Source organism: Oncorhynchus mykiss, chromosome 6, assembly GCF_013265735.2.
Source record: "Oncorhynchus mykiss isolate Arlee chromosome 6, USDA_OmykA_1.1, whole genome shotgun sequence".
Lineage (NCBI taxonomy): Eukaryota > Metazoa > Chordata > Actinopteri > Salmoniformes > Salmonidae > Oncorhynchus > Oncorhynchus mykiss.
This window is the reverse complement of record NC_048570.1, coordinates 95,622,481-95,650,347: the sequence shown is the minus strand read 5'-3', so window position 1 is coordinate 95,650,347 and position 27,867 is coordinate 95,622,481. Positions and strand designations below refer to the sequence as shown.

The following is a 27,867-nucleotide window of genomic DNA, read 5'->3' as shown; positions in this document are numbered from 1 at the left end:
AACAGTTTTGCATATTTTTTGGCATTGTATTCATGTAAGAAAACTGTGGCAAGACATCAGTAGGTTTATAATTGAACACATTTATGAAGATGTACTGAGATGTACTGCTTGGATTCTGGTGTTACAGGGACCTTGTAAAGTGATCAGAATTCCTTATAACTGAGTAAATGACCCTCTGCATTTACCAGTTGGCTCACCAATAGGAAATTATTTCGGAACCAATATTCTAAAAACAAAGAAGTATTTTTATACAATATATCCCGATTAGTCCATATATAATATCTGTGTGGAGAAAAATTGTGTTTATAAATTAAGGACCATGATAAGAAAACAACACTATTCTAAATGAATGGTACTCGGTTTGCCGTGATGACGTCATTGAGGGTGGTGCGTAATGTGAGCGTAGGTGGGCGTAAGGTGAGCGAAATGCGGACAGACGGAAGTTTGACTGAACACTAACCAGCGCGGCAGATGAAATATACATCGGTTTGTTTACGTCGTTGATGTGGCGGCAACATGGAGTCGAGTGCGGACCGCGGACTAGATGTGGAGTGTGTTGTTAATCGGTGGATAGTGGATTATTATATATCTGTGGCGTTTGAGGCGTTCAGGAATGAACAGGACAGTGATTTCTGTGAGATCAGAGACATCCTTCAATGTTAGTAACGTTTTCTCACAGATGCAGTTAGCTAACTAGCTAACTAACGTTAGCATCTACGCGAACCCAATACAGGTTTCTAATACCGTCTCTGCCTAAAATAGTTAATGAATAATTAACTCCCGTGTTAACAGTTTGTTTAGCTAGATATGCTTATAAACTTTTAGTTTTATACAACGTGATACCCAGCTAGTTAGATATGTTAGCTAACTGTGTGGTAACGTTGACTGTGAGCTGGACCAGTAGATCCCCCGGTGAACAGGTTAGTTTTTGGTCCTAACTTTAGCACCACACAGCTGATTTAAATAACCTTAAATCAACTCATGATTTATTATCTGAATCAGCTGTGTAGCGCAAGGACGTAAACTAAACCTGCGGGGGTGCGTTCATTTCGTTTCAACGTTTGCTACGGTGCTGAGCGTTTTGTACTGAACGAGACGTTTTCCCCAAAACGTGCCTTGAACAGACTAGTTTGGACCGTTCGGTGTGTCAGTTTGATTTGAAGCAGTGACTTGTCTTTGTTAAAGACAAGCGGTGCGTTTTTGAAGCTACAACCCCTCACCGTTTTTCATTTGGTCGTTCAGTACAGCACAGTTTTAGTTCATTTAACGTTCTGTTGCGTTTATGTACTAAAGGCTTTCCAGGACCGAGTTTGGGATAATGCTGAGTTAACTACACTCATTTATTTTATATTTATTTTACCAGGCAGGTCAGTTAAGAACAAATTCTTATTTACAATTACTGCCTACCGGGGAACAGTGGGTTAACTGCCTTGTTCAGGGGCAGAAGGACAGATTTTTACCTTGTCAGCTCAGGGATTTGATCTTACAGCCTTTTGGTTACAAGTTCAACGCTCTAACCACTAGGCTGCGCTGCACTTAGCGGTGCAGAGATATTGTGAAGGAAGTTAGTTTGTGTTTACACAGGACTGTACCGCCCCCACCTACCGTCATACAGGTTGTGACCAATACACGCTGATGAGCCATCAGCCATCAGTGTTCCGAACATGCAGAACTATACAGAGCCCTCCGCATTGTTACAACATTTGAGAGGCTCACGGCGACGCGGTACGGGGCTTGATTTGGCCTCTGCGTGCCCCAGAGGTACCGCTATTGCGTCACACCCTCCATACGACCACATTTAAATGGGCTTTTAGGCTTACACACAGGTGTTCGGAACACACTAGATGGCTCATCAAATCCAATTGTATTGGTCACAGCCTGTATGACAACTGGCCGTGAATGGGAGTGCCATAGGGTGGCGAACAATTGGCCCAGCGTCGTCTGGGTTTGGCCCGGGGTAGGCCGTCATTGTAAATAAGAATTTGTTCTTAACTGACTTGCCCAGTTAAATAAAGGTTAAATAAACATACAGAATACAACTGGTGTAGACTTTAATGTGATATTTTTACTTAGGAGCCCGTTCCCAACAACTGGTGTAGACTTTAATGTGAAATTCTTACTTAGGAGCCCGTTCCCAACAACTGGTGTAGACTTTAATGTGATATTCTTACTTAGGAGCCCGTTCCCAACAACTGGTGTAGACTTTAATGTGATATTCTTACTTAGGAGCCCGTTCCCAACAACTGGTGTAGACTTTAATGTGATATTCTTACTTAGGAGCCCGTTCCCAACAATGCAGAGTTAAAAAAGTAAGAAAAATATGTTGAGAAAAAAACAAGGAAATACTAACACAAGAAAATAATGTGTAGGTAGGTTGGGATAAAAGTGACCAGGCAATCAGGATAGATAATTAACAGTGTTAAAGTGTGTGTGTGTGGGGGTAGAAGGGGGTAGAAGCTGGTCAGCAGTCTGATGGCTTGGGGGTAGAAGCTTGTTCAGCAGTCTGATGGCTTGGGGATAGAAGCTGTTCAGCAGTCTGATGACTTGGGGGTAGAAGCTTGTTCAGCAGTCTGATGGCTTGGGGATAGAAGCTGTTCAGGAGTCTGATGGCTTGGGGGTAGAAGCTGTTCAGCAGTCTGATGGCTTGGGGGTAGAAGCTGTTCAGCAGTCTGATGGCTTGGGGATAGAAGCTGTTCAGCAGTCTGATGGCTTGGGGGTAGAAGCTGTTCAGCAGTCTGATGGCTTGGGGGGTAGAAGCTGTTCAGCAGTCTGATGGCTTGGGGGTAGAAGCTTGTTCAGCAGTCTGATGGCTTGGGGGTAGAAGCTGTTCAGCAGTCTGATGGCTTGGGGGTAGAAGCTTGTTCAGCAGTCTGATGGCTTGGGGATAGAAGCTGTTCAGCAGTCTGATGACTTGGGGGTAGAAGCTGTTCAGCAGTCTGATGGCTTGGGGGTAGAAGCTGTTCAGCAGTCTGATGGCTTGGGGGTAGAAGCTGTTCAGCAGTCTGATGGCTTGGGGGTAGAAGCTGTTCAGCAGTCTGATGGCTTGGGAGTAGAAGCTGTTCAGCAGTCTGATGGCTTGGGGGTAGAAGCTGTTCAGCAGTCTGATGGCTTGGGGGGAGAAGCTGTTCAGCAGTCTGATGGCTTGGGGGTAGAAGCTGTTCAGCAGTCTGATGGCTTGGGGGTAGAAGCTGTTCAGCAGTCTGATGGCTTGGGGGGTAGAAGCTGTTCAGCAGTCTGATGGCTTGGGGGGAGAAGCTGTTCAGCAGTCTGATGGCTTGGGGGGAGAAGCTGTTCAGCAGTCTGATGGCTTGGGGGGGAGAAGCTGTTCAGCAGTCTGATGGCTTGGGGGTAGAAGCTGTTCAGCAGTCTGATGGCTTGGGGGTAGAAGCTTGTTCAGCAGTCTGATGGCTTGGGGGTAGAAGCTGTTCAGCAGTCTGATGGCTTGGGGGTAGAAGCTGTTCAGCAGTCTGATGGCTTGGGGGTAGAAGCTGTTCAGCAGTCTGATGGTTTGGGGGTAGAAGCTGTTCAGCAGTCTGATGGCTTGGGGGTAGAAGCTGTTCAGGAGTCTGATGGCTTGGAGGTAGAAGCTGTTCAGCAGTCTGATGGCTTGGAGGTAGAAGCTGTTCAGTCTGATGGCTTGGGGATAGAAGCTGTTCAGCAGTCTGATGGCTTGGGGATAGAAGCTGTTCAGCAGTCTGATGGCTTGGGGATAGAAGCTGTTCAGCAGTCTGATGGCTTGGGGGTAGAAGCTGTTCAGCAGTCTGATGGCTTGGAGGTAGAAGCTGTTCAGTCTGATGGCTTGGGGATAGAAGCTGTTCAGCAGTCTGATGGCTTGGGGATAGAAGCTGTTCAGCAGTCTGATGGCTTGGGGGTAGAAGCTGTTCAGCAGTCTGATGGCTTTGGGGTAGAAGCTGTTCAGCAGTCTGATGGCTTTGGGGGTAGAAGCTGGAACATGGAGGTATGACCGTGTGGGAACACTAACCCTATAAAGGTGTGTAGTAATTGAACCTTTTGTTTTTTGAAAATGATTTCTCACTGATGTGAAAGTACCGTTCCGTATGTTTCCAGAACTGGCGGCGAGCGATGATGTTACTGTTTAGAGTGTCAGGGGGCTCGGCCTCCGAACAAAACGCCCCCGGTCAGAGGAGCCTATCGTCAACAGGCGCTAAAGCAGTTAGCCCCATTTAATAGACGCTAGCTAACACATTTATCCAACAACATCCTATTTCAGGTCATCTGGTTCGGCCGTTGGAAGCCAACGACGCCACACCCAAGAAGATTCGAGCAATACAGTTCCTCACCAGGATAAATGACGGTGACAAACTCGGTGAGAGTTTAGAGTTAAACATGAAGTAACTTCCTAGCTAGCTACATAACAACACTATCTATGTAACAGTACAAACTAATATTCATTCCCTGTTGAAAATCAGAGACATCTGAAATAACCCCAAGTCCCAGAATCTGCTGTCCCTTATAGCTAGCTAGCCGTGTCTTTTGGAAATCAAGTCTGAGATCACTGACACAGTTGTTCTCTTGCCGTCCACAGACTTCTCGTTTGATCCTCAGGAGGACCTCACGCCACTGGAGTCGGCTCTGAGCGTATTGGACAGCATCCGCGACGAGTTGCCGGTTCCCCAGAAAGACTTGGAGAGAGTACAGAAGTCTGTCAGAGAGATGGTGAGATCTGGCCACACTGATTGGTCCCCTGTTGAAACCCGATACACTGTGTAGTCATTGATTGGTCCCCCGTTGAAACCTGATACACTGTGTGTAGTCATTGATTGGTCCCCTGTTGAAACCCGATACACTGTGTGTAGTCATTGATTGGTCCCCTGTTGAAACCCGATACACTGTGTGTAGTCATTGATTGGTCCCCCGTTGAAACCCGATACACTGTGTGTAGTCATTGATTGGTCCCCCGTTGAAACCCGATACACTGTGTGTAGTCATTGATTGGTCCCCCGTTGAAACCCGATACACTGTGTGTAGTCATTGATTGGTCCCCCGTTGAAACCCGATACACTGTGTGTAGTCATTGAATGGTCCCCCGTTGAAACCCGATACACTGTGTGTAGTCATTGATTGGTCCCCCGTTGAAACCCGATACACTGTGTGTAGTCATTGATTGGTCCCCCGTTGAAACCCGATACACTGTTCAGATTTTCGTGTCAGCCCTGTCCAACATTATAAGATGACACCGTGTACTGTGGTCAACACTATTGTGCACTGTGGTGAATTGCACAACTATTTGTCAGTTCATGTCTTCTCATTCTGGTGTAGTTGTCCGTTCATGTCTTCTCATTCTGGTGTAGTTGTCCGTTCATGTCTTCTCATTCTGGTGTAGTTGTCCATTCATGTCTTCTCGTTCTGGTGTAGGTGTCCGTTCATGTCTTCTTGTTCTGGTGTAGTTGTCCGTTCATGTCTTCCCCTTCTGGTGTAGTTGTCCGTTCATGTCTTCTCATTCTGCTGTAGTTGTCCGTTCATGTCTTCCCCTTCTCATTCTGGTGTAGTTGTCCGTTCATGTCTTCCCCTTCTCATTCTGGTGAAGTTGTCCGTTCATGTCTTCCCCTTCTCATTCTGGTGTAGTTGTCCGTTCACGTCTTCTCATTCTGGTGTATTTGTCCGTTCACGTCTTCTCGTTCTGGTGTAATTGCCCGTTCATGTCTTCCCCTTCTCATTCTGGTGTAGTTGTCCGTTCATGTCTTCTCATTCTGGTGTAGTTGTCCGTTCATGTCTTCTCATTCTGGTGTAGTTGTCCGTTCATGTCTTCTCATTCTGGTGTAATTGTCCGTTCATGTCTTCTCATTCTGGTGTAGTTGTCCGTTCATGTCTTCTCATTCTGGTGTAATTGTCCGTTCATGTCTTCTCATTCTGGTGTCGTTGTCCGCTCATGTCTTCCCCTTCTCGTTCTGGTGTAGTTGTCCGTTCATGTCTTCTCATTCTGGTGTAGTTGTCCGTTCATGTCTTCTCATTCTGGTGTATTTGTCTGTTCACGTCTTTTCGTTCTGGTGTATTTGTCTGTTCATGTCTTCCCCTTCTCGTTCTGGTGTAATTGCCCGTTCATGTCTTCCCCTTCTCATTCTGGTGTAGTTGTCCGTTCATGTCTTCTCATTCTGGTGTAGTTGTCCGTTCATGTCTTCTCGTTCTGATGTAATTGTCCATTCATGTCTTCTCGTTCTGGTGTAATTGTCCGTTCATGTCTTCTCATTCTGGTGTAATTGTCCGTTCACGTCTTCTCATTCTGGTGTAATTGTCCGTTCATGTCTTCTCATTCTGGTGTAATTGTCCGTTCACGTCTTCTCATTCTGGTGTAATTGTCCGTTCACGTCTTCTCGTTCTGGTGTAATTGTCCGTTCACGTCTTCCCCTTCTCATTCTAGTGTAGTTGTCCGTTCATGTCTTCTCATTCTGGTGTAATTGTCCGTTCATGTCTTCCCCTTCTCATTCTAGTGCAGTTGTCCGTTCATGTCTTCTCATTCTGGTGTAGTTGCCCGTTCATTTCTTCTCATTCTGGTGTAGTTGTCCGTTCATGTCTTCTCGTTCTGGTGTAGTTGTCCGTTCATGTCTTCTCGTTCTGGTGTAGTTGTCCGTTCATGTCTTCTCATTCTGGTGTAATTGTCCGTTCATGTCTTCTCATTCTGGTGTAATTGCCCGTTCATGTCTTCTCATTCTGGTGTAATTGCCCGTTCATGCCTTCTCATTCTGGTGTAGTTGTCCGTTCATGCCTTCTCATTCTGGTGTAGTTGTCCGTTCATGTCTTCCCCTTCTCATTCTGGTGTAATTGTCCGTTCATGTCTTCTCGTTCTGGTGTAATTGTCCAGTCATGTCCTCCCCTTCTCATTCTGGTGTAATTGTCCGTTCACGTCTTCTCGTTCTGGTGTAATTGTCCGTTCACGTCTTCCCCTTCTCATTCTAGTGTAGTTGTCCGTTCATGTCTTCTCATTCTGGTGTAGTTGCCCGTTCATGTCTTCTCATTCTGGTGTAGTTGTCCGTTCATGTCTTCTCGTTCTGGTGTAGTTGTCCGTTCATGTCTTCTCATTCTGGTGTAGTTGCCCATTCATGTCTTCTCATTCTGGTGTAGTTGCCCGTTCATGTCTTCTCGTTCTGGTGTAGTTGTCCGTTCATGTCTTCTCATTCTGGTGTAATTGTCCGTTCATGTCTTCTCATTCTGGTGTAATTGCCCGTTCATGTCTTCTCATTCTGGTGTAATTGCCCGTTCATGTCTTCTCATTCTGGTGTAGTTGTCCGTTCATGTCTTCCCCTTCTCATTCTGGTGTAGTTGTCCGTTCATGTCTTCTCGTTCTGGTGTAATTGTCCAGTCATGTCCACCCCTTCTCATTCTGGTGTAGTTGTCCCTTCATGTCTTCTCGTTCTGGTGTAATTGTCCAGTCATGTCTTCCCCTTCTCATTCTGGTGTAGTTGTCCGTTCATGTCTTCTCATTCTGGTGTAGTTGTCCGTTCATGTCTTCCCCTTCTCATTCTGGTGTAATTGTCCGTTCATGTCTTCTCATTCTGGTGTAGTTGTCCGTTCATGTCTTCTCGTTCTGGTGTATTTGTCCGTTCACGTCTTTGTCTTCTCATTCTGGTGTATTTGTCCGTTCACGTCTTTGTCTTCTCATTCTGGTGTAGTTGTCCGTTCATGTCTTCTCATTCTGGTGTAATTGTCCGTTCATGTCTTCTCATTCTGGTGTAGTTGTCCGTTCATGTCTTCTCATTCTTGTGTAGTTGTCCGTTCATGTCTTCTCATTCTGGTGTAATTGTCCGTTCACGTCTTCCCCTTCTCATTCTGGTGTAGTTGTCCGTTCATGTTTTCTCATTCTGGTGTAGTTGTCCATTCACGTCTTCTCGTTCTGGTGTAGTTGTCCAGTCATGTCTTCCCCTTCTCGTTCTGGTGTATTTGTCCGTTCATGTCTTCTCATTCTGGTGTATTTGTCCGTTCATGTCTTCTGGTTCTGGTGTAGTTGTATTCTGCCATGTTGTTCTGCCATCATTATAACGGTGAACCCTGTTGTGTTTTTCTCTGTAGTTGGTGGTTGTGTGCATTAAGAACCAGGCCTTTGACAAAGCCAAGGAGGTTTTGATGAAATACTTCCCCAAAAGCAAGGTTGGAAAGGTGAGCTAACTCCTAAACTCCTAGAGAGACGATGGCAACAATACGAACAGTACAGAGAGACATTTAAACCCAGCTGTCTGTTAACCTGAGGGACGGGACAGACATTTAGACCTGTCTGTCTGTTAACCTGAGGAACGGGACAGACATTTAGACCTGTCTGTCTGTTAACCTGAGGAACGGGACAGAGACATTTAGACCTGTCTGTCTGTTAACCTGAGGAACGGGACAGAGACATTTAGACCTGTCTGTCTGTTAACCTGAGGGACAGAGACATTTAGACCTGTCTGTCTGTTAACCCTGAGGAACGGGACAGAGAGACCTGTCTGTCTGTCAACCTGAGGAACAGGACAGAGAGACCTGTCTGTCTGTTAACCTGAGGAACGGGACAGAGACATTTAGACCTGTCTGTCTGTTAACCTGAGGGACAGAGACATTTAGACCTGTCTGTCTGTTAACCCTGAGGAACGGGACAGAGAGACCTGTCTGTCTGTCAACCTGAGGAACAGGACAGAGAGACCTGTCTGTCTGTTAACCTGAGGAACGGGACAGAGACATTTAGACCTGTCTGTCTGTTAACCTGAGATCTGGGATAATGTCCCCAGGGGCTGATGGGGGGGGGTAATGTCTCCAGGGGCTGATGGGGGAGGGGTAATGTCTCCAGAGGCTGATGGGGGGGGTAATGTCTCCAGAGGCTGATGGGGGAGGGGTAATGTCTCCAGAGGCTGATGGGGGGGGTAATGTCTCCAGAGGCTGATGTGGGGGGGTAATGTCTCCAGAGGCTGATGGGGGGGGTAATGTCTCCAGAGGCTGATGGGGGGGGGTAATGTCTCCAGAGGCTGATGGGGGGGTAATGTCTCCAGAGGCTGATGGGGGGGGTAATGTCTCCAGAGGCTGATGGGGGGGTAATGTCTCCAGAGGCTGATGGGGGGGGGTAATGTCTCCAGAGGCTGATGGGGGGGGGTAATGTCTCCAGAGGCTGATGTGGGGGGGTAATGTCTCCAGAGGCTGATGTGGGGGGGGGAGGGGTAATGTCTCCAGAGGCTGATGTGGGGTGGGGGTAATGTCTCCAGAGGCTGATGTGGCGGGGTTATGTGTCTTCCAGAAAGCGATCTTCCTGGGGCTGGTCAACAAGAGGAGCAGTGATCATTCAGTCCTGCAGCAGGTCACCTACCAGCAGTTTAAACAGGAGATGCTGCAGTTCTGTCAGAGCCTGTTTCCCTTCTCTCATCCTTTCCTGTCCAGGGTACGTGTGGTATTACCTCAGCATCAGTCTGGTTGTGTCCCCTCTCCATATATAGTGTAGTGTATTACCTCAGCATCAGTCTGGCTGTGTCCCCTCTCCATATATAGTGTAGTGTATTACCTCAGCATCAGTCTGGCTGTGTCCCCTCTCCATATATAGTGTAGTGTATTACCTCAGCAGCAGTCTGGCTGTGTCCCCTCTCCATATATAGTGTAGTGTATTACCTCAGCATCAGTCTGGCTGTGTCCCCTCTCCATATATAGTGTAGTGTATTACCTCAGCAGCAGTCTGGCTGTGTCCCCTCTCCATATATAGTGAAGTGTATTACCTCAGCAGCAGTCTGGCTGTGTCCCCTCTCCATATATAGTGAAGTGTATTACCTCAGCAGCAGTCTGGCTGTGTCCCAAGTATCACCCCTCTCCATATATAGTGTAGTGATCAGGGGACATTAGGGACACAACCTCTAAGTACAGTGCCTTGTGAAAGTATTCGGCCCCTTGAACTTTGCGACCTTTTGCCACATTTCAGGCTTCAAACATAAAGATATAAAACTGTATTTTTTTGTGAAGAATCAACAACAAGTGGGACACAATCATGAAGTGGAACAACATTTATTGGATATTTCAAACTTTTTTAACAAATCAAAAACTGAAAAATTGGGTGTGCAAAATGATTCAGCCCCTTTACTTTCAGTGCAGCAAACTCTCTCCCGAAGTTCAGTGAGGATCTCTGAATGATCCAATGTTGACCTAAATGACTAATGATGATAAATACAATCCACCTGTGTGTAATCAAGTCTCCGTATAAATGCACCTGCACTGTGATAGTCTCAGAGGTCCGTTAAAAGCGCAGAGAGCATCATGAAGAACAAGGAACACACCAGGCAGGTCCGAGATACTGTTGTGAAGAAGTTTAAAGCCGGATTTGGATACAAAAATATTTCCCAAGCTTTAAACATCCCAAGGAGCACTGTGCAAGCGATAATATTGAAATGGAAGGAGTATCAGACCACTGCAAATCTACCAAGACCTGGCCGTCCCTCTAAACTTTCAGCTCATACAAGGAGAAGACTAATCAGAGATGCAGCCAAGAGGCCCATGATCACTCTGGATGAACTGCAGAGATCTACAGCTGAGGTGGGAGACTCTGTCCATAGGACAACAATCAGTCTTATATTGCACAAATCTGGCCTTTATGAAAGAGTGGCAAGAAGAAAGCCATTTCTTAAAGATATCCATAAAAAGTGTCGTTTAAAGTTTGCCACAAGCCACCTGGGAGACACACCAAACATGTGGAAGAAGGTGCTCTGCTCAGATGAAACCAAAATTGAATTTTTTGGCAACAATGCAAAACATTATGTTTGGCGTAAAAGCAACACAGCTGAACACACCATCCCCACTGTCAAACATGGTGGTGGCAGCATCATGGTTTGGGCCTGCTTTTCTTCAGCAGGGACAGGGAAGATGGTTAAAATTGATGGGAAGATGGATGGAGCCAAATACAGGACCATTCTGGAAGAAAACCTGATGGAGTCTGCAAAAGACCTGAGACTGGGATGGAGATTTGTCTTCCAACAAGACAATGATCCAAAACATAAAGCAAAATCTACAATGGAATGGTTCAAAAATAAACATATCCAGGTGTTAGAATGGCCAAGTCAAAGTCCAGACCTGAATCCAATCGAGAATCTGTGGAAAGAACTGAAAACTGCTGTTCACAAATGCTCTCCATCCAACCTCACTGAGCTCGATCTGTTTTGCAAGGAGGAATGGGAAAAAATGTCAGTCTCTCGATGTGCAAAACTGATAGAGACATACCCCAAGCGACTTACAGCTGTAATCGCAGCAAAAGGTGGCGCTACAAAGTATTAACTTAAGGGGGCTGAATAATTTTGCACGCCCAATTTTTCAGTTTTTGATTTGTTAAAAAAGTTTGAAATATCCAATAAATGTCGTTCCACTTCATGATTGTGTCCCACTTGTTGTTGATTCTTCACAAAAAAATACAGTTTTATATCTTTATGTTTGAAGCCTGAAATGTGGCAAAAGGTCGCAAAGTTCAAGCGGGACGAATACTTTCGCAAGGCACTGTAGATTCTGTTTTAACTGTTTGGGCTGATGTGTTAGTACCTATACAGTTGTACTGTAACTAACTAGTAGCTAACTAAATACTAGGAGCTCTCTGTCTCCCTAACCCACTGTTCCTAACCTCGTCTGAGATCTGTCTCCATAACCCACTGTTCCTGACCTGAACTGAGATCTGTCTCCCTAACCCACTGTTCCTGACCTGAACTGAGATCTGTCTCCCTAACCCACTGTTCCTAACCTCGTCTGAGATCTGTCTCCATAACCCACTGTTCCTAACTGAACTGAGATCTGCCTCCCTATCCCACTGTTCCTAACCTGAACTGAGATCTGCCTCCCTAACCCACTGTTCCTAACTGAACTGAGATCTGTCTCCCTAACCCACTGTTCCTAACTGAACTGAGATCTGCCTCCCTAACCCACTGTTCCTAACTGAACTGAGATCTGTCTCCCTAACCCACTGTTCCTAACCTGAACTGAGATCTGCCTCCCTATAACCCACTGTTCCTAACTGAACTGAGATCTGTCTCCCTAACCCACTGTTCCTAACTGAACTGAGATCTGCCTCCCTAACCCACTGTTCCTAACTGAACTGAGATCTGTCTCCCTAACCCACTGTTCCTAACCTGGTCTGAGATCTGCCTCCCTATAACCCACTGTTCCTAACTGAACTGAGATCTGCCTCCCTAACCCACTGTTCCTAACTGAACTGAGATCTGTCTCCCTAACCCACTGTTCCTAACTGAACTGAGATCTGTCTGTGTGAATATCAGGCTGCCAGACAGCTGGTGGTGAAGAGACGGGATGCAGGACAGGATGCAGAGGAAGGAGACTGTCCCTCAGACCCTCAGCCAGAGGACCACCTTCTACCAGCAACAGAGGAGAAGACATCCAGACACAAACCCAGGTAGCTTATTGATCCGATGTCAATCAATCATATACATGGACTTTAGAAAGCACTTTTAGTTCAGTTATTGTGACAACATGATTTCCAGTTACCGAGCCTAGACCCTAAAGGTTATTGGGCCCCACAGTGTGTGGATAGACAGGGGGCCCCACAGTGTGTGGATAGACAGGGGGCCCCACAGTGTGTGGATATACAGGGGGCTTCACAGTGTGTGGATATACAGGGGGCTCCACAGTGTGTGGATATACAGGGGGCCCCACAGTGTGTGGATATACAGGGGGCCCCACAGTGTGTAGATATACAGGGGGCCCCACAGCATGTAGATATACAGGGGGCTCCACAGTATGTAGATATACAGGGGGCATCACAGTGTGTGGATATACAGGGGGCCCCACAGTGTGTGGATATACAGGGGGCCCCACAGTGTGTGGATATACAGGGGGCCCCACAGTGTGTGGATATACAGGGGCCCCCACAGTGTGTAGATATACAGGGGGCTCCACAGTGTGTAGATATACAGGGGGCTCCACAGTGTGTAGATATACAGGGGGCTCCACAGTGTGTAGATATACAGGGGGCTCCACAGTGTGTAGATATACAGGGGGCCCCACAGTGTGTAGATATACAGGGGGCTCCACAGTGTGTAGATATACAGGGGGCTCCACAGTGTGTAGATATACAGGGGGCCCCACAGTGTGTAGATATACAGGGGGCTCCACAGTGTGTAGATATACAGGGGGCCCCACAGTGTGTAGATATACAGGGGGCCCCACAGTGTGTAGATATACAGGGGGCCCCACAGTGTGTAGATATACAGGGGGCCCCACAGTGTGTGGATATACAGGGGGCTCCACAGTGTGTGGATATACAGGGGGCTCCACAGTGTGTGGATATACAGGGGCTCCACAGTGTGTGGATATACAGGGGGCTCCACAGTGTGTGGATATACAGGGGGCTCCACAGTGTGTGGATATACAGGGGGCTCCACAGTGTGTGGATATACAGGGGGCCCCACAGTGTGTAGATATACAGGGGGCCCCACAGTGTGTGGATATACAGGGGGCCCCACAGTGTGTGGATATACAGGGGGCCCCACAGTGTGTAGATATACAGGGGGCCCCACAGTATGTAGATATACAGGGGGCTCCACAGTATGTAGCTATACAGGGGGCATCACAGTGTGTGGATATACAGGGGGCATCACAGTGTGTAGATATACAGGGGGCCCCACAGTGTGTGGATATACAGGGGGCCCCACAGTGTGTGGATATACAGGGGGCCCCACAGTGTGTGGATATACAGGGGGCCCCACAGTGTGTGGATATACAGGGGCCCCCACAGTGTGTAGATATACAGTGGGCTCCACAGTGTGTAGATATACAGGGGGCTCCACAGTGTGTAGATATACAGGGGGCTCCACAGTGTGTAGATATACAGGGGGCTCCACAGTGTGTAGATATACAGGGGGCCCCACAGTGTGTAGATATACAGGGGGCTCCACAGTGTGTAGATATACAGGGGGCTCCACAGTGTGTAGATATACAGGGGGCCCCACAGTGTGTAGATATACAGGGGGCTCCACAGTGTGTAGATATACAGGGGGCCCCACAGTGTGTAGATATACAGGGTGTGTAGATATACAGGGGGCCCCACAGTGTGTGGATATACAGGGGGCTCCACAGTGTGTGGATATACAGGGGGCTCCACAGTGTGTGGATATACAGGGGGCTCCACAGTGTGTGGATATACAGGGGGCTCCACAGTGTGTGGATATACAGGGGGCTCCACAGTGTGTGGATATACAGGGGGCTCCACAGTGTGTAGATATACAGGGGGCCCCACAGTGTGTAGATATACAGGGGCCCCCACAGTGTGTAGATATACAGGGGCCCCCACAGTGTGTAGATATACAGGGGGCTCCACAGTGTGTAGATATACAGGGGGCTCCACAGTGTGTAGATATACAGGGGGCTCCACAGTGTGTAGATATACAGGGGGCTCCACAATGTGTAGATATACAGGGGGCTCCACAGTGTGTAGATATACAGGGGGCCCCACAGTGTGTAGATATACAGGGGGCCCCACAGTGTGTAGATATACAGGGGGCCCCACAGTGTGTAGATATACAGGGGGCTCCACAGTGTGTAGATATACAGGGGGCTCCACAGTGTGTAGATATACAGGGGGCTCCACAGTGTGTAGATATACAGGGGGCCCCACAGTGTGTAGATATACAGGGGGCCCCACAGTGTGTAGATATACAGGGGGCCCCACAGTGTGTAGATATACAGGGGGCTCCACAGTGTGTGGATATACAGGGGGCTCCACAGTGTGTGGATATACAGGGGGCTCCACAGTGTGTAGATATACAGGGGGCTCCACAGTGTGTGGATATACAGGGGGCTCCACAGTGTGTGGATATACAGGGGGCTCCACCAGTATTGGGACAGTGACATATTGTTTGTTTTGTCTCTGTTCTTGTCGGGTGAATTTGCCAAAACTCTCAATACTTTGAGCTCGCTGAGGTCGACAACTTGATTAGAGAACTTTAACATTGAAGTACAACCTTTATTCCTCTCTTCAAGTAGTCACCAAACTGGAAGATGAGTGGTTTCTTTAAGTAAAGATGCCGTTCATTAGCATGGGAACACCTGGGTCATGTTCATGAGGCACCAAACGGAAGAAAACTGACTGAAACAGGGAGGGACTGTCTGGACTTGTTCAATAACAAACGCTTGTTTTTGTTTTCTGTTGCATTACATTTTGCTCTGGTGTGACCTAATGAATACAACCTACCTTGATCTCTCCCTCCAGTCTAAACTGACTCCCTCTCTCCCTCCCGTCTTCCCAGTCTAAACTGCCTCCCTCTCTCTCTCCCTCCAGTCCTCCCAGTCTAAACTGCCTCCCTCTCTCTCCCTCCAGTCCTCCCAGTCTAAACTGCCTCCCTCTCTCTCCCTCCAGTCCTCCCAGTCTAAACTGCCTCTCCCTCTCTTCTCCCTCCAGTCCTCCCAGTCTAAACTGCCTCTCCCTCTCTCTCCTTCCAGTCCTCCCAGTCTAAACTGCCTCTCCCTCTCTCTCCTTCCAGTCCTCCCAGTCTAAACTGCCTCTCCCTCTCTCTCCCTCCAGTCCTCCCAGTCTAAACTGCCTCTCTCTCTCCCTCCAGTCCTCCCAGTCTAAACTGCCTCTCTCTCTCCCTCCAGTCCTCCCAGTCTAAACTACCTCTACCTCTCTCTCTCCCTCCAGTCCTCCCAGTCTAAACTACCTCTACCTCTCTCTCTCCCTCCAGTCCTCCCAGTCTAAACTGCCTCCCTCTCTCTCTCCCTCCAGTCCTCCCAGTCTAAACTGCCTCCCTCTCTCTCTCCCTCCAGTCCTCCCAGTCTAAACTGCCTCCCTCTCTCTCTCCCTCAAGTCCTCCCAGTCTAAACTGCCTCCCTCTCTCTCTCCCTCAAGTCCTCCCAGTCTAAACTGCCTCCCTCTCTCTCTCCCTCAAGTCCTCCCAGTCTAAACTGCCTCCCTCTCTCTCCCTCCAGTCCTCCCAGTCTAAACTGCCTCCCTCTCTCTCCCTCCAGTCCTCCCAGTCTAAACTGCCTCCCTCTCTCTCCCTCCAGTCCTCCCAGTCTAAACTGCCTCTCCCTCTCCTCTCCCTCCAGTCCTCCCAGTCTAAACTGCCTCTCCCTCTCTCTCCTTCCAGTCCTCCCAGTCTAAACTGCCTCTCCCTCTCTCTCCTTCCAGTCCTCCCAGTCTAAACTGCCTCTCCCTCTCTCTCCCTCCAGTCCTCCCAGTCTAAACTGCCTCTCTCTCTCCCTCCAGTCCTCCCAGTCTAAACTGCCTCTCTCTCTCCCTCCAGTCCTCCCAGTCTAAACTACCTCTACCTCTCTCTCTCCCTCCAGTCCTCCCAGTCTAAACTGCCTCCCTCTCTCTCTCCCTCCAGTCCTCCCAGTCTAAACTGCCTCCCTCTCTCTCTCCCTCCAGTCCTCCCAGTCTAAACTGCCTCCCTCTCTCTCTCCCTCAAGTCCTCCCAGTCTAAACTGCCTCCCTCTCTCTCTCCCTCAAGTCCTCCCAGTCTAAACTGCCTCCCTCTCTCTCTCCCTCAAGTCCTCCCAGTCTAAACTGCCTCCCTCTCTCTCCCTCCAGTCCTCCCAGTCTAAACTGCCTCCCTCTCTCTCCCTCCAGTCCTCCCAGTCTAAACTGCCTCCCTCTCTCTCCCTCCAGTCCTCCCAGTCTAAACTGCCTCTCCCTCTCCTCTCCCTCCAGTCCTCCCAGTCTAAACTGCCTCTCCCTCTCTCTCCTTCCAGTCCTCCCAGTCTAAACTGCCTCTCCCTCTCTCTCCTTCCAGTCCTCCCAGTCTAAACTGCCTCTCCCTCTCTCTCCCTCCAGTCCTCCCAGTCTAAACTGCCTCTCTCTCTCCCTCCAGTCCTCCCAGTCTAAACTGCCTCTCTCTCTCCCTCCAGTCCTCCCAGTCTAAACTACCTCTACCTCTCTCTCTCCCTCCAGTCCTCCCAGTCTAAACTGCCTCCCTCTCTCTCTCCCTCCAGTCCTCCCAGTCTAAACTGCCTCCCTCTCTCTCTCCCTCCAGTCCTCCCAGTCTAAACTGCCTCCCTCTCTCTCTCCCTCAAGTCCTCCCAGTCTAAACTGCCTCCCTCTCTCTCTCCCTCAAGTCCTCCCAGTCTAAACTGCCTCCCTCTCTCTCCCTCCAGTCCTCCCAGTCTAAACTGCCTCCCTCTCTCTCCCTCAAGTCCTCCCAGTCTAAACTGCCTCCCTCTCTCTCTCCCTCAAGTCCTCCCAGTCTAAACTGCCTCCCTCTCTCTCTCCCTCCAGTCTAAACTACCTCTATCTCTCTCTCCCTCCAGTCCTCCCAGTCTAAACTACCTCCCCCTCTCTCTCTCCCCAGTCCTCCCCCCGGTGGCGTCCTGCTGACCCGCAGCCAGCTGATGGCCGTTTATACAGCCCTGGCCGAGGAGCTGAGGGAGCCCATGACCTTTGCCGAGCTGGAGGAGGAGGTGGAAAGGGAGGTGATGGAGGAGAACGCAGGAAAAGGAGGTGCTGCTGTGGACCAAGAGGAACCTCTCCTGCACCTCTCTGAAAGCCCCAGGTTGTCAATCAAATCACTACCCTTCTGCATCCTGTCCTATGGGAGCCTGGGAACCAGTCATATCACCCCCCTATGGTAGCCTGGGAACCAGTCATATCACTACCCTACTGCTTCCTGTCCTATGGGAGCCTGGGAACCAGTCATATCACTACCCTGCTGCTTCCTGTCCTATGGGAGCCTGGGAACCAGTCATATCACCCCCCTATGGTAGCCTGGGAACCAGTCATATCACTACCCTACTGCTTCCTGTTCTATGGGAGCCTGGGAACCAGTCATATCACCCCCCTATGGTAGCCTGGGAACCAGTCATATCACTACCCTACTGCTTCCTGTCCTATGGTAGCCTGGGAACCAGTCATATCACTACCCTACTGCTTCCTGTCCTATGGTAGCCTGGGAACCAGTCATATCACTACCCTGCTGCTTCCTGTCCTATGGGAGCCTGGGAACCAGTCATATAACTACCCTGCTGCTTCCTGTTCTATGGGAGCCTGGGAACCAGTCATATCACTACCCTACTGCTTCCTGTCCTATGGGAGCCTGGGAACCAGTCATATCACTACCCTACTGCTTCCTGTCCTATGGGAGCCTGGGAACCAGTCATATCACCCCCCTATGGTAGCCTGGGAACCAGTCATATCACTACCCTGCTGCTTCCTGTCCTATGGGAGCCTGGGAACCAGTCATATCACTACCCTACTGCTTCCTGTCCTATGGGAGCCTGGGAACCAGTCATATCACTACCCTACTGCTTCCTGTCCTATGGGAGCCTGGGAACCAGTCATATCACCCCCCTATGGTAGCCTGGGAACCAGTCATATCACTACCCTACTGCTTCCTGTCCTATGGGAGCCTGGGAACCAGTCATATCACTACCCTACTGCTTCCTGTCCTATGGGAGCCTGGGAACCAGTCATATCACTACCCTACTGCTTCCTGTCCTATGGGAGCCTGGGAACCAGTCATATCACCCCCCTATGGTAGCCTGGGAACCAGTCATATCACTACCCTGCTGCTTCCTGTCCTATGGGAGCCTGGGAACCAGTCATATCACTACCCTACTGCTTCCTGTCCTATGGGAGCCTGGGAACCAGTCATATCACTACCCTACTGCTTCCTGTCCTATGGGAGCCTGGGAACCAGTCATATCACCCCCCTATGGTAGCCTGGGAACCAGTCATATCACTACCCTACTGCTTCCTGTCCTATGGGAGCCTGGGAACCAGTCATATCACTACCCTACTGCTTCCTGTCCTATGGGAGCCTGGGAACCAGTCATATCACCCCCCTATGGTAGCCTGGGAACCAGTCATATCACTACCCTGCTGCTTCCTGTCCTATGGGAGCCTGGGAACCAGTCATATCACTACCCTACTGCTTCCTGTCCTATGGGAGCCTGGGAACCAGTCATATCACTACCCTACTGCTTCCTGTCCTATGGGAGCCTGGGAACCAGTCATATCACCCCCCTATGGTAGCCTGGGAACCAGTCATATCACTACCCTACTGCTTCCTGTCCTATGGGAGCCTGGGAACCAGTCATATCACTACCCTACTGCTTCCTGTCCTATGGGAGCCTGGGAACCAGTCATATCACTACCCTACTGCTTCCTGTCCTATGGGAGCCTGGGAACCAGTCATATCACCCCCCTATGGTAGCCTGGGAACCAGTCATATCACTACCCTACTGCTTCCTGTCCTATGGGAGCCTGGGAACCAGTCATATCACTACCCTACTGCTTCCTGTCCTATGGGAGCCTGGGTACCAGTCTGTTTGTCTGTCTCTTTTCATTGTTAAAGTGTATTGGGAGTGACCCCTGGTAAACCTGAATCTGAAATTACCCCAGGCAGGGCTCAGATGCTGTGTTGGAGCAGGACGTCCCCAGGTCCCAGAGAGAGTCCGACAGTCCAATGGAGGCTTCCCCTGCTGACCTGGTTCCCCCTGCTGACCTGGTTCCCCCTGCTGGCCTGGCACCAGGCCCCCAGTGGAAGAGCCGAGGCTGGCCTCATACCATAGCCAGGCTGGTTATGGAGCCAGACAGCCAGGTGAGGGAAGAGAGCAGGAGGAATAGGGTTTAATGTCTGTTTTCCTGTGAGTTGTTAATGAATCACTTGGTGGATTGATGATGGTGAGAGAAGAGAGCAGGAGGAATAGGGGTTTAATGGAGTCATTATGTTCATGGATTGAATTTGAACAAACTTCTTGAATTGACTCGTATTTTAACTGGTGTGTAGGACTCATTACCTCATATTTTAACTCTGGTGTGTAGGATTCATTACCTCATATTTTAACCCTGGTGTGTAGGATTCATTACCTCATATTTTAACCCTGGTGTGTAGGATTCATTACCTCATATTTTAACCCTGGTGTGTAGGATTCATTACCTCATATTTTAACTCTGGTGTGTAGGATTCATTACCTCATATTTTAACCCTGGTGTGTAGGATTCATTACCTCATATTTTAACTCTGTGCAGGACTCATTACCTCGTATTTTAACTCTGGTGTGTAGGACTCATTACCTCATATTATAACTCTGGTGTGTAGGGCTCATTACCTCATATTATAACCCTGGTGTGTAGGACTCATTACCTCGTATTTTAACCCTGGTGTGTAGGATTCTACGGCCTCTCGAGAATCAGTATCCAACGGGGAGGAGTCAGTCAGCCGGGCGGACCCACTAAGCCCCGCCTCCACCTACAGCCCACCGACACGGAAGTATCGAAAACGAGGAGCCGGCAAGATAACCGAAGAGTAAGTCAGGAACAAGAAGGACGTCCCTGCATGTAGTACTGTGTTAATGGAAGCACCTTTTAACTGTCTCTTTAACACATTTCTAACGAGGGACACGAGTTGACGAGTTTGACGAAGGGAAGTGGAAGTTGACTGAAAGGGAGAGGAGGGGACTTCCTGACCTTGTCCAATAAGAGACGCTTGCAAATCGTTTTGCTATGGTGTGCCCTAATGAATACAACCTCTGTCTGACTCCAGGACCTCGTCTGACCCTGAGGAGGATGTGTGTATTCTAGATGACACCCCTGAGCAGCGAGGCTCTGCCCCCACCCCCCAGAGAGGCTCTGCCCCCACCCCCCAGAGAGGCTCTGCCCCCACCCCCCAGAGAAGCTCCGCCCCCACCCCCCAGAGAAGCTCCGCCCCCACCCCCCAGAGAAGCTCCACCCCCACCCCCCAGAGAAGCCACACCCCCCAGAGAAGCCCCACCCCCCAGAGAGGCTCTTCACATAAGAGAATCCCCACCCCCCAGAGAGGCCCCACCCACCAGAGAAGCCCCACCCCTCAGACAAGCCACATCCACCAGAGAAGCCCCACCCCTCAGAAGGCCTCCACCAGTAAAAAGGGACCTGATCTGAAGTGGTATGTAGAACTATATAGTAGAGTATCATTCTGTCTTCTCCCTTCTGATGTGATTGTAGGAGACATACAGTTGAAGTCAGAAGTTTACATACACCTTAGTCTAATACATTTAAACTCAGTTTTTTACAATTCCTGACATTTAATCCTAGTAAAATTCCCTGTCTTAGGTCAGTTAGGATCACCACTTTAATTTAAGAATGTGAAATGTCAGAATAATAGTAGAGAGAATGATTTCAGCTTTTATTTCTTTCATCACATTCCCAGTGGGTCAGATGTTTAGATACACTCAATTAGTATTTGGTAGCTTTGCCTTTAAATTGTTTAACTTGGGTCAAACGTTTCGGGTAGCCTTCCACAAGCTTCCCACAATAAGTTGGGTGAATTTTGGCCCATTCCTCCTGACAGAGCTGGTGTAACTGAGTCAGGTTTGTAGGCCTCCTTGATCGCACACGCTTTTTCAGTTCTGCCCACAAATGTTCTATAGGATTGAGGTCAGGGCTTTGTGATGGCCACTCCAATACCTTGACTTTGTTGTCCTTAAGCCATTTTGCCACAACTTTGGAAGTATGCTTGGGGTCATTGTCCATTTGGAAGACCCATTTGCGACCAAGCTTTAACTTCCTGACTGATGTCCTGAGATGTTGCTTCAATATATCCACATCATTTTCTCTCCTCATGATGCCATATTTTGTGAAGTGCACCAGTCCCTCCTGCAGCAAAGCACCCCCACAACATGATGCTGCCACCCCCATGCTTCACGGTTGGGATAGTGTTATTCGGCTTGCAAGCCTCCCCCTTTTCCTCCAAACACAACGATGGTCATTATGGCCAAACAGTTCTATTTTTGTTTCATCAGACCAGAGGACATTTCTCCATAAAGTACGATCTTTGTCCCCATGTGCAGTTACAAACCGTAGTCTGGCTTTTTTTATGGCGGTTTTGGAGCGGTGACTTCTTCCTTGCTGAGCGGCCTTTCAGGTTATGTCGATATAGGACTCGTTTTACTGTGGATATAGATACTTTTGTACCAGTTTCCTCCAGCATCTTCACAAGGTCCTTTGCTGCTGTTCTGGGATTGATTTGCACTTTTCACACCAAAGTACGTTCATTTCTGGGAGACAGAACGCATCTCCTTCCTGAGCGGTATGACGGCTGCGTGGTCCCGTGGTGTTTATACTCGCGTACTATTGTTTGTACAGATGAACGTGGTAACTTCAGGCATTTGGAAATTGCTCCCAAGGATGAACCAGAGATCTACAATTGATTTTCTAAAGTCTTGGCTGATTTCTTTTGATTTTCCCATGATGTCAAGCAAAAGAGGCACTGAGTTTGAAGCTAGGCCTTGAAATACATCCATAGGTACACCTCCATTTGACTCAAATGATGTCAATTAGCCTATCAGAAGCTTCTAAAGCCATGACATCATTTTCTGGAATTTTCCAAGCTGTTTAAAAGGCCCCGTCAACTCAGTGTATGTAAACTCCTGACCCACTGGATTTGTGATACAGTGAAATAATCTGTAAACAATCGTTGGAAAAATGACTTGTCACATAAAGTAGATGTCCTAACCGACTTGCCAAAACTATAGTTTGTGGAGTGGTTGAAAAACAAGTTTTAATGACTCCAACCTGGGTGTATGGTAACTTCCGACTGAATGGTTATGTATTTCAGCCATAGAGGATGATGTTGAAGATCACAGCTGATCGACTTTCTCTCTTTTATAATGGTGATGTCATCTGCAGGAAGCAGCTCTTCAGCGTTGCTAAGGAATCCAAGGATAGGTGGAGCGATGAAGAGGATTTATTTGACTCCCCTCACAAAGACAGTAATTATGATTCAAAACTATATAATGTTTATTACTAGTGATTTACTATGGAGTTCTGACATCTGTCTTTGTTTAGGTTCTGAGGACAACGCCAGTACTACTGGAGGAGGCAGGAGGAGGGTGAGTTTAGGTTCTGGATACAACAGAACTACCAGAGGAGGCAGGAAGAGGGTGAGTTTAGGTTCTGGAGACCGAACTACTGGAGGAGGCAGGAAGAGGGTGAGTTTAGGTTCTGGATACAACAGAACTAGCGGAGGATGCAGGAAGAGGGTGAGTTTAGGTTCTGGATACAACAGAACTACCGGAGGAGGCAGGAAGAGGGTGAGTTTAGGTTCTGGATACAACAGAACTACCGGAGGAGGCAGGAAGAGGGTGAGTTTAGGTTCTGGATACAACAGAACTACCGGAGGAGGCAGGAAGAGGGTGAGTTTAGGTTCTGGATACAACAGAACTACCGGAGGAGGCAGGAAGAGGGTGAGTTTAGGTTCTGGATACAACAGAACTACTGGAGGAGGCAGGAAGAGGGTGAGTTTAGGTTCTGGATACAACAGAACTACCGGAGGAGGCAGGAAGAGGGTGAGTTTAGGTTCTGGAGACAGAACTACCGGAGGAGGCAGGAAGAGGGTGAGTTTAGGTTCTGGAGACAGAACTACCGGAGGAGGCAGGAAGAGGGTGAGTTTAGGTTCTGGATACAACAGAACTACCGGAGGGGGCAGGAAGAGGGTGAGTTTAGGTTCTGGAGACAGAACTACCGGAAAAGGCAGGAAGAGGGTGAGTTTAGGTTCTGGATACAACAGAACTACCGGAGGAGGCAGGAAGAGGGTGAGTTTAGGTTCTGGAGACAGAACTACTGGAGGAGGCAGGAAGAGGGTGAGTTTAGGTTCTGGATACAACAGAACTACCGGAGGATGCAGGAAGAGGGTGAGTTTAGGTTCTGGATACAACAGAATTACCGGAGGAGGCAGGAAGAGGGTGAGTTTAGGTTCTGGATACAACAGAACTACCGGAGGAGGCAGGAAGAGGGTGAGTTTAGGTTCTGGAGACAGAACTACCGGAGGAGGCAGGAAGAGGGTGAGTTTAGGTTCTGGATACAACAGAACTACTGGAGGAGGCAGGAAGAGGGTGAGTTTAGGTTCTGGATACAACAGAACTACCAGAGGAGGCAGGAAGAGGGTGAGTTTAGGTTCTGGAGACCGAACTACTGGAGGAGGCAGGAAGAGGGTGAGTTTAGGTTCTGGATACAACAGAACTACCGGAGGAGGCAGGAAGAGGGTGAGTTTAGGTTCTGGATACAACAGAACTACCGGAGGAGGCAGGAAGAGGGTGAGTTTAGGTTCTGGATACAACAGAACTACCGGAGGAGGCAGGAAGAGGGTGAGTTTAGGTTCTGGATACAACAGAACTACCGGAGGAGGCAGGAAGAGGGTGAGTTTAGGTTCTGGATACAACAGAACTACCGGAGGAGGCAGGAAGAGGGTGAGTTTAGGTTCTGGATACAACAGAACTACTGGAGGAGGCAGGAAGAGGGTGAGTTTAGGTTCTGGATACAACAGAACTACCGGAGGAGGCAGGAAGAGGGTGAGTTTAGGTTCTGGAGACAGAACTACCGGAGGAGGCAGGAAGAGGGTGAGTTTAGGTTCTGGAGACAGAACTACCGGAGGAGGCAGGAAGAGGGTGAGTTTAGGTTCTGGATACAACAGAACTACCGGAGGGGGCAGGAAGAGGGTGAGTTTAGGTTCTGGAGACAGAACTACCGGAAAAGGCAGGAAGAGGGTGAGTTTAGGTTCTGGATACAACAGAACTACCGGAGGAGGCAGGAAGAGGGTGAGTTTAGGTTCTGGAGACAGAACTACTGGAGGAGGCAGGAAGAGGGTGAGTTTAGGTTCTGGATACAACAGAACTACCGGAGGATGCAGGAAGAGGGTGAGTTTAGGTTCTGGATACAACAGAATTACCGGAGGAGGCAGGAAGAGGGTGAGTTTAGGTTCTGGATACAACAGAACTACCGGAGGAGGCAGGAAGAGGGTGAGTTTAGGTTCTGGAGACAGAACTACCGGAGGAGGCAGGAAGAGGGTGAGTTTAGGTTCTGGATACAACAGAACTACTGGAGGAGGCAGGAAGAGGGTGAGTTTAGGTTCTGGATACAACAGAACTACCAGAGGAGGCAGGAAGAGGGTGAGTTTAGGTTCTGGAGACCGAACTACTGGAGGAGGCAGGAAGAGGGTGAGTTTAGGTTCTGGATACAACAGAACTACCGGAGGAGGCAGGAAGAGGGTGAGTTTAGGTTCTGGATACAACAGAACTACCGGAGGAGGCAGGAGGAGGGTGAGTTTAGGTTCTGGATACAACAGAACTACCAGAGGAGGCAGGAAGAGGGTGAGTTTAGGTTCTGGATACAACAGAATTACCGGAGGAGGCAGGAAGAGGGTGAGTTTAGGTTCTGGATACAACAGAATTACCGGAGGAGGCAGGAAGAGGGTGAGTTTAGGTTCTGGATACAACAGAACTACCGGAGGAGGCAGGAAGAGGGTGAGTTTAGGTTCTGGAGACAGAACTACCGGAAAAGGCAGGAAGAGGGTGAGTTTAGGTTCTGGATACAACAGAACTACCGGAGGAGGCAGGAAGAGGGTGAGTTTAGGTTCTGGAGACAGAACTACCGGAGGAGGCAGGAAGAGGGTGAGTTTAGGTTCTGGAGACAGAACTACCGGAGGAGGCAGGAAGAGGGTGAGTTTAGGTTCTGGAGACAGAACTACCGGAGGAGGCAGGAAGAGGGTGAGTTTAGGTTCTGGAGACAGAACTACCGGAGGAGGCAGGAAGAGGGTGAGTTTAGGTTCTGGAGACAGAACTACCGGAAAAGGCAGGAAGAGGGTGAGTTTAGGTTCTGGATACAACAGAACTACCGGAGGAGGCAGGAAGAGGGTGAGTTTAGGTTCTGGAGACAGAACTACCGGAGGATGCAGGAAGAGGGTGAGTTTAGGTTCTGGATACAACAGAATTACCGGAGGAGGCAGGAAGAGGGTGAGTTTAGGTTCTGGATACAACAGAACTACCGGAGGAGGCAGGAAGAGGGTGAGTTTAGGTTCTGGAGACAGAACTACCGGAAAAGGCAGGAAGAGGGTGAGTTTAGGTTCTGGATACAACAGAACTACCGGAGGAGGCAGGAAGAGGGTGAGTTTAGGTTCTGGAGACAGAACTACCGGAGGAGGCAGGAAGAGGGTGAGTTTAGGTTCTGGAGACAGAACTACCGGAGGAGGCAGGAAGAGGGTGAGTTTAGGTTCTGGAGACAGAACTACCGGAGGAGGCAGGAAGAGGGTGAGTTTAGGTTCTGGAGACAGAACTACCGGAGGAGGCAGGAAGAGGGTGAGTTTAGGTTCTGGAGACAGAACTACCAGAGGAGGCAGGAAGAGGGTGAGTTTAGGTTCTGGATACAACAGAACTACCAGAGGAGGCAGGAAGAGGGTGAGTTTAGGTTCTGGATACAACAGAACTACCAGAGGAGGCAGGAAGAGGGTGAGTTTAGGTTCTGGAGACCGAACTACTGGAGGAGGCAGGAAGAGGGTGAGTTTAGGTTCTGGATACAACAGAACTACCGGAGGATGCAGGAAGAGGGTGAGTTTAGGTTCTGGATACAACAGAACTACCGGAGGATGCAGGAAGAGGGTGAGTTTAGGTTCTGGATACAACAGAATTACCGGAGGAGGCAGGAAGAGGGTGAGTTTAGGTTCTGGATACAACAGAACTACCGGAGGATGCAGGAAGAGGGTGAGTTTAGGTTCTGGATACAACAGAATTACCGGAGGAGGCAGGAAGAGGGTGAGTTTAGGTTCTGGAGACCGAACTACTGGAGGAGGCAGGAAGAGGGTGAGTTTAGGTTCTGGATACAACAGAACTACCGGAGGAGGCAGGAAGAGGGTGAGTTTAGGTTCTGGAGACAGAACTACCGGAGGAGGCAGGAAGAGGGTGAGTTTAGGTTCTGGATACAACAGAACTACTGGAGGAGACAGTATGTTAACCCTAAGTGTTGTCCCCTGCAGTGTGTTTACTATGTTTACCCTAAGTGTGGTAACCCTAAGTGTTGTCCCCTACAGTGTGTTTACTATACCTTGAGTGTTCTGTTGTGTCCCTCCTGTAGATGTGGACAGCAGAGGAGACGGAGTGGGTGAAGGAGGGAGTGAGGCGCTACGGAGAGGGGAACTGGTCCAGAGTAAAGTCCTCTTTCCCCTTCCTGGGCCGAACCGCCGTGAACATCAAGGATCGGTGGAGAACCATGAAGAAACTCCAGTTGGTCTGAGGGGACCAAAGCGTCTAACTTGTCCAATAAGAAATTAGATTTTTCGTTTACATTTGCTACGGGGTGCAGTAACGAATTCGAACGCTGGAGGGCCTCGGAGCTACGCAAGACAATGATGACGTTATCCAGTTGTGAGAATGGATGTTTCCTTTCCACAAAGGATACATGTTTGCCCATCGCACATCTGTCAACAGGAAGCTGAAGATGGGCAGAGGGCCTTTGGACTAAGATAAATGTTGATTCTGCCATTTTGTTTTAGACATGTTTATAGAGGTATTTTATTTTATCACTTGTCTTTCTTGGTAAAATAAAGACTTCTCTTCTACTGACTGGTCTAACGGTTACCACAGGACTGGCTTCTACTGACTAGCCTAACGGTTACCACAGGACTGGCTTCTACTGACTGGCTAACGGTTACCACAGGACTGGTTTCTACTGACTGGCCTAACGGTTACCACAGGACTGGTTTCTACTGACTGGTCTAACGGTTACCACAGGACTGGCTTCTACTGACTGGCCTAACGGTTACCACAGGACTGGCCTAACGGTTACCACAGGACTGGTTTCTACTGACTGGCCTAACGGTTACCACAGGACTGGCCTAACGGTTACCACAGGACTGGCTTCTGACTGGCCTAACGGTTACCACAGGACTGGTTTCTACTGACTGGCCTAACGGTTACCACAGGACTGGCTTCTGACTGGCCTAACGGTTACCACAGGACTGGTTTCTACTGACTGGCCTAACGGTTACCACAGGACTGGCTTCTACTGACTGGCCTAACGGTTACCACAGGACTGGTTTCTACTGACTGGCCTAACGGTTACCACAGGACTGGCTTCTACTGACTGGCCTAACGTTTACCACAGGACTGGCTTCTACTGACTGGCCTAACGGTTACCACAGGACTGGCCTAACGTTTACCACAGGACTGGCTTCT

General features: G+C 49.0%; 1 protein-coding gene across 1 annotated transcript; it reads left to right on the top strand.

The window, feature by feature from the left end:
- Positions 1-356: 356 nt before the first annotated feature.
- LOC118936667 (serine/arginine repetitive matrix protein 2-like) lies at positions 357-27,255 on the top strand. The gene is made up of 14 exons (XM_036981650.1): positions 357-658; positions 4,232-4,327; positions 4,547-4,677; positions 8,026-8,112; positions 9,215-9,355; positions 12,213-12,346; positions 17,238-17,438; positions 19,286-19,484; positions 20,056-20,192; positions 20,430-20,810; positions 22,553-22,635; positions 22,712-22,744; positions 23,201-24,960; positions 26,768-27,255. Exons 1-14 carry the CDS (start codon positions 517-519, stop codon positions 26,924-26,926), a joined length of 3,684 nt encoding a protein of 1,227 aa, XP_036837545.1. The 5' UTR covers positions 357-516; the 3' UTR covers positions 26,927-27,255.
- The last annotated feature ends 612 nt before the right edge of the window (positions 27,256-27,867 follow it).

What these genes read in the sequence shown, in the direction of transcription:
- LOC118936667 (XM_036981650.1), top strand. Translation starts at nt 517, where the DNA reads ATGGAGTCGAGTGCGGACCGCGGACTAGATGTGGAGTGTGTTGTTAAT. An exon ending in AAATGACGGTGACAAACTCG is followed by an intron (nt 4,328 to 4,546) that starts GTGAGAGTTTAG and finishes TGCCGTCCACAG; the next exon opens with ACTTCTCGTTTGATCCTCAG. An exon ending in CTCATCCTTTCCTGTCCAGG is followed by an intron (nt 9,356 to 12,212) that starts GTACGTGTGGTA and finishes TGTGAATATCAG; the next exon opens with GCTGCCAGACAGCTGGTGGT.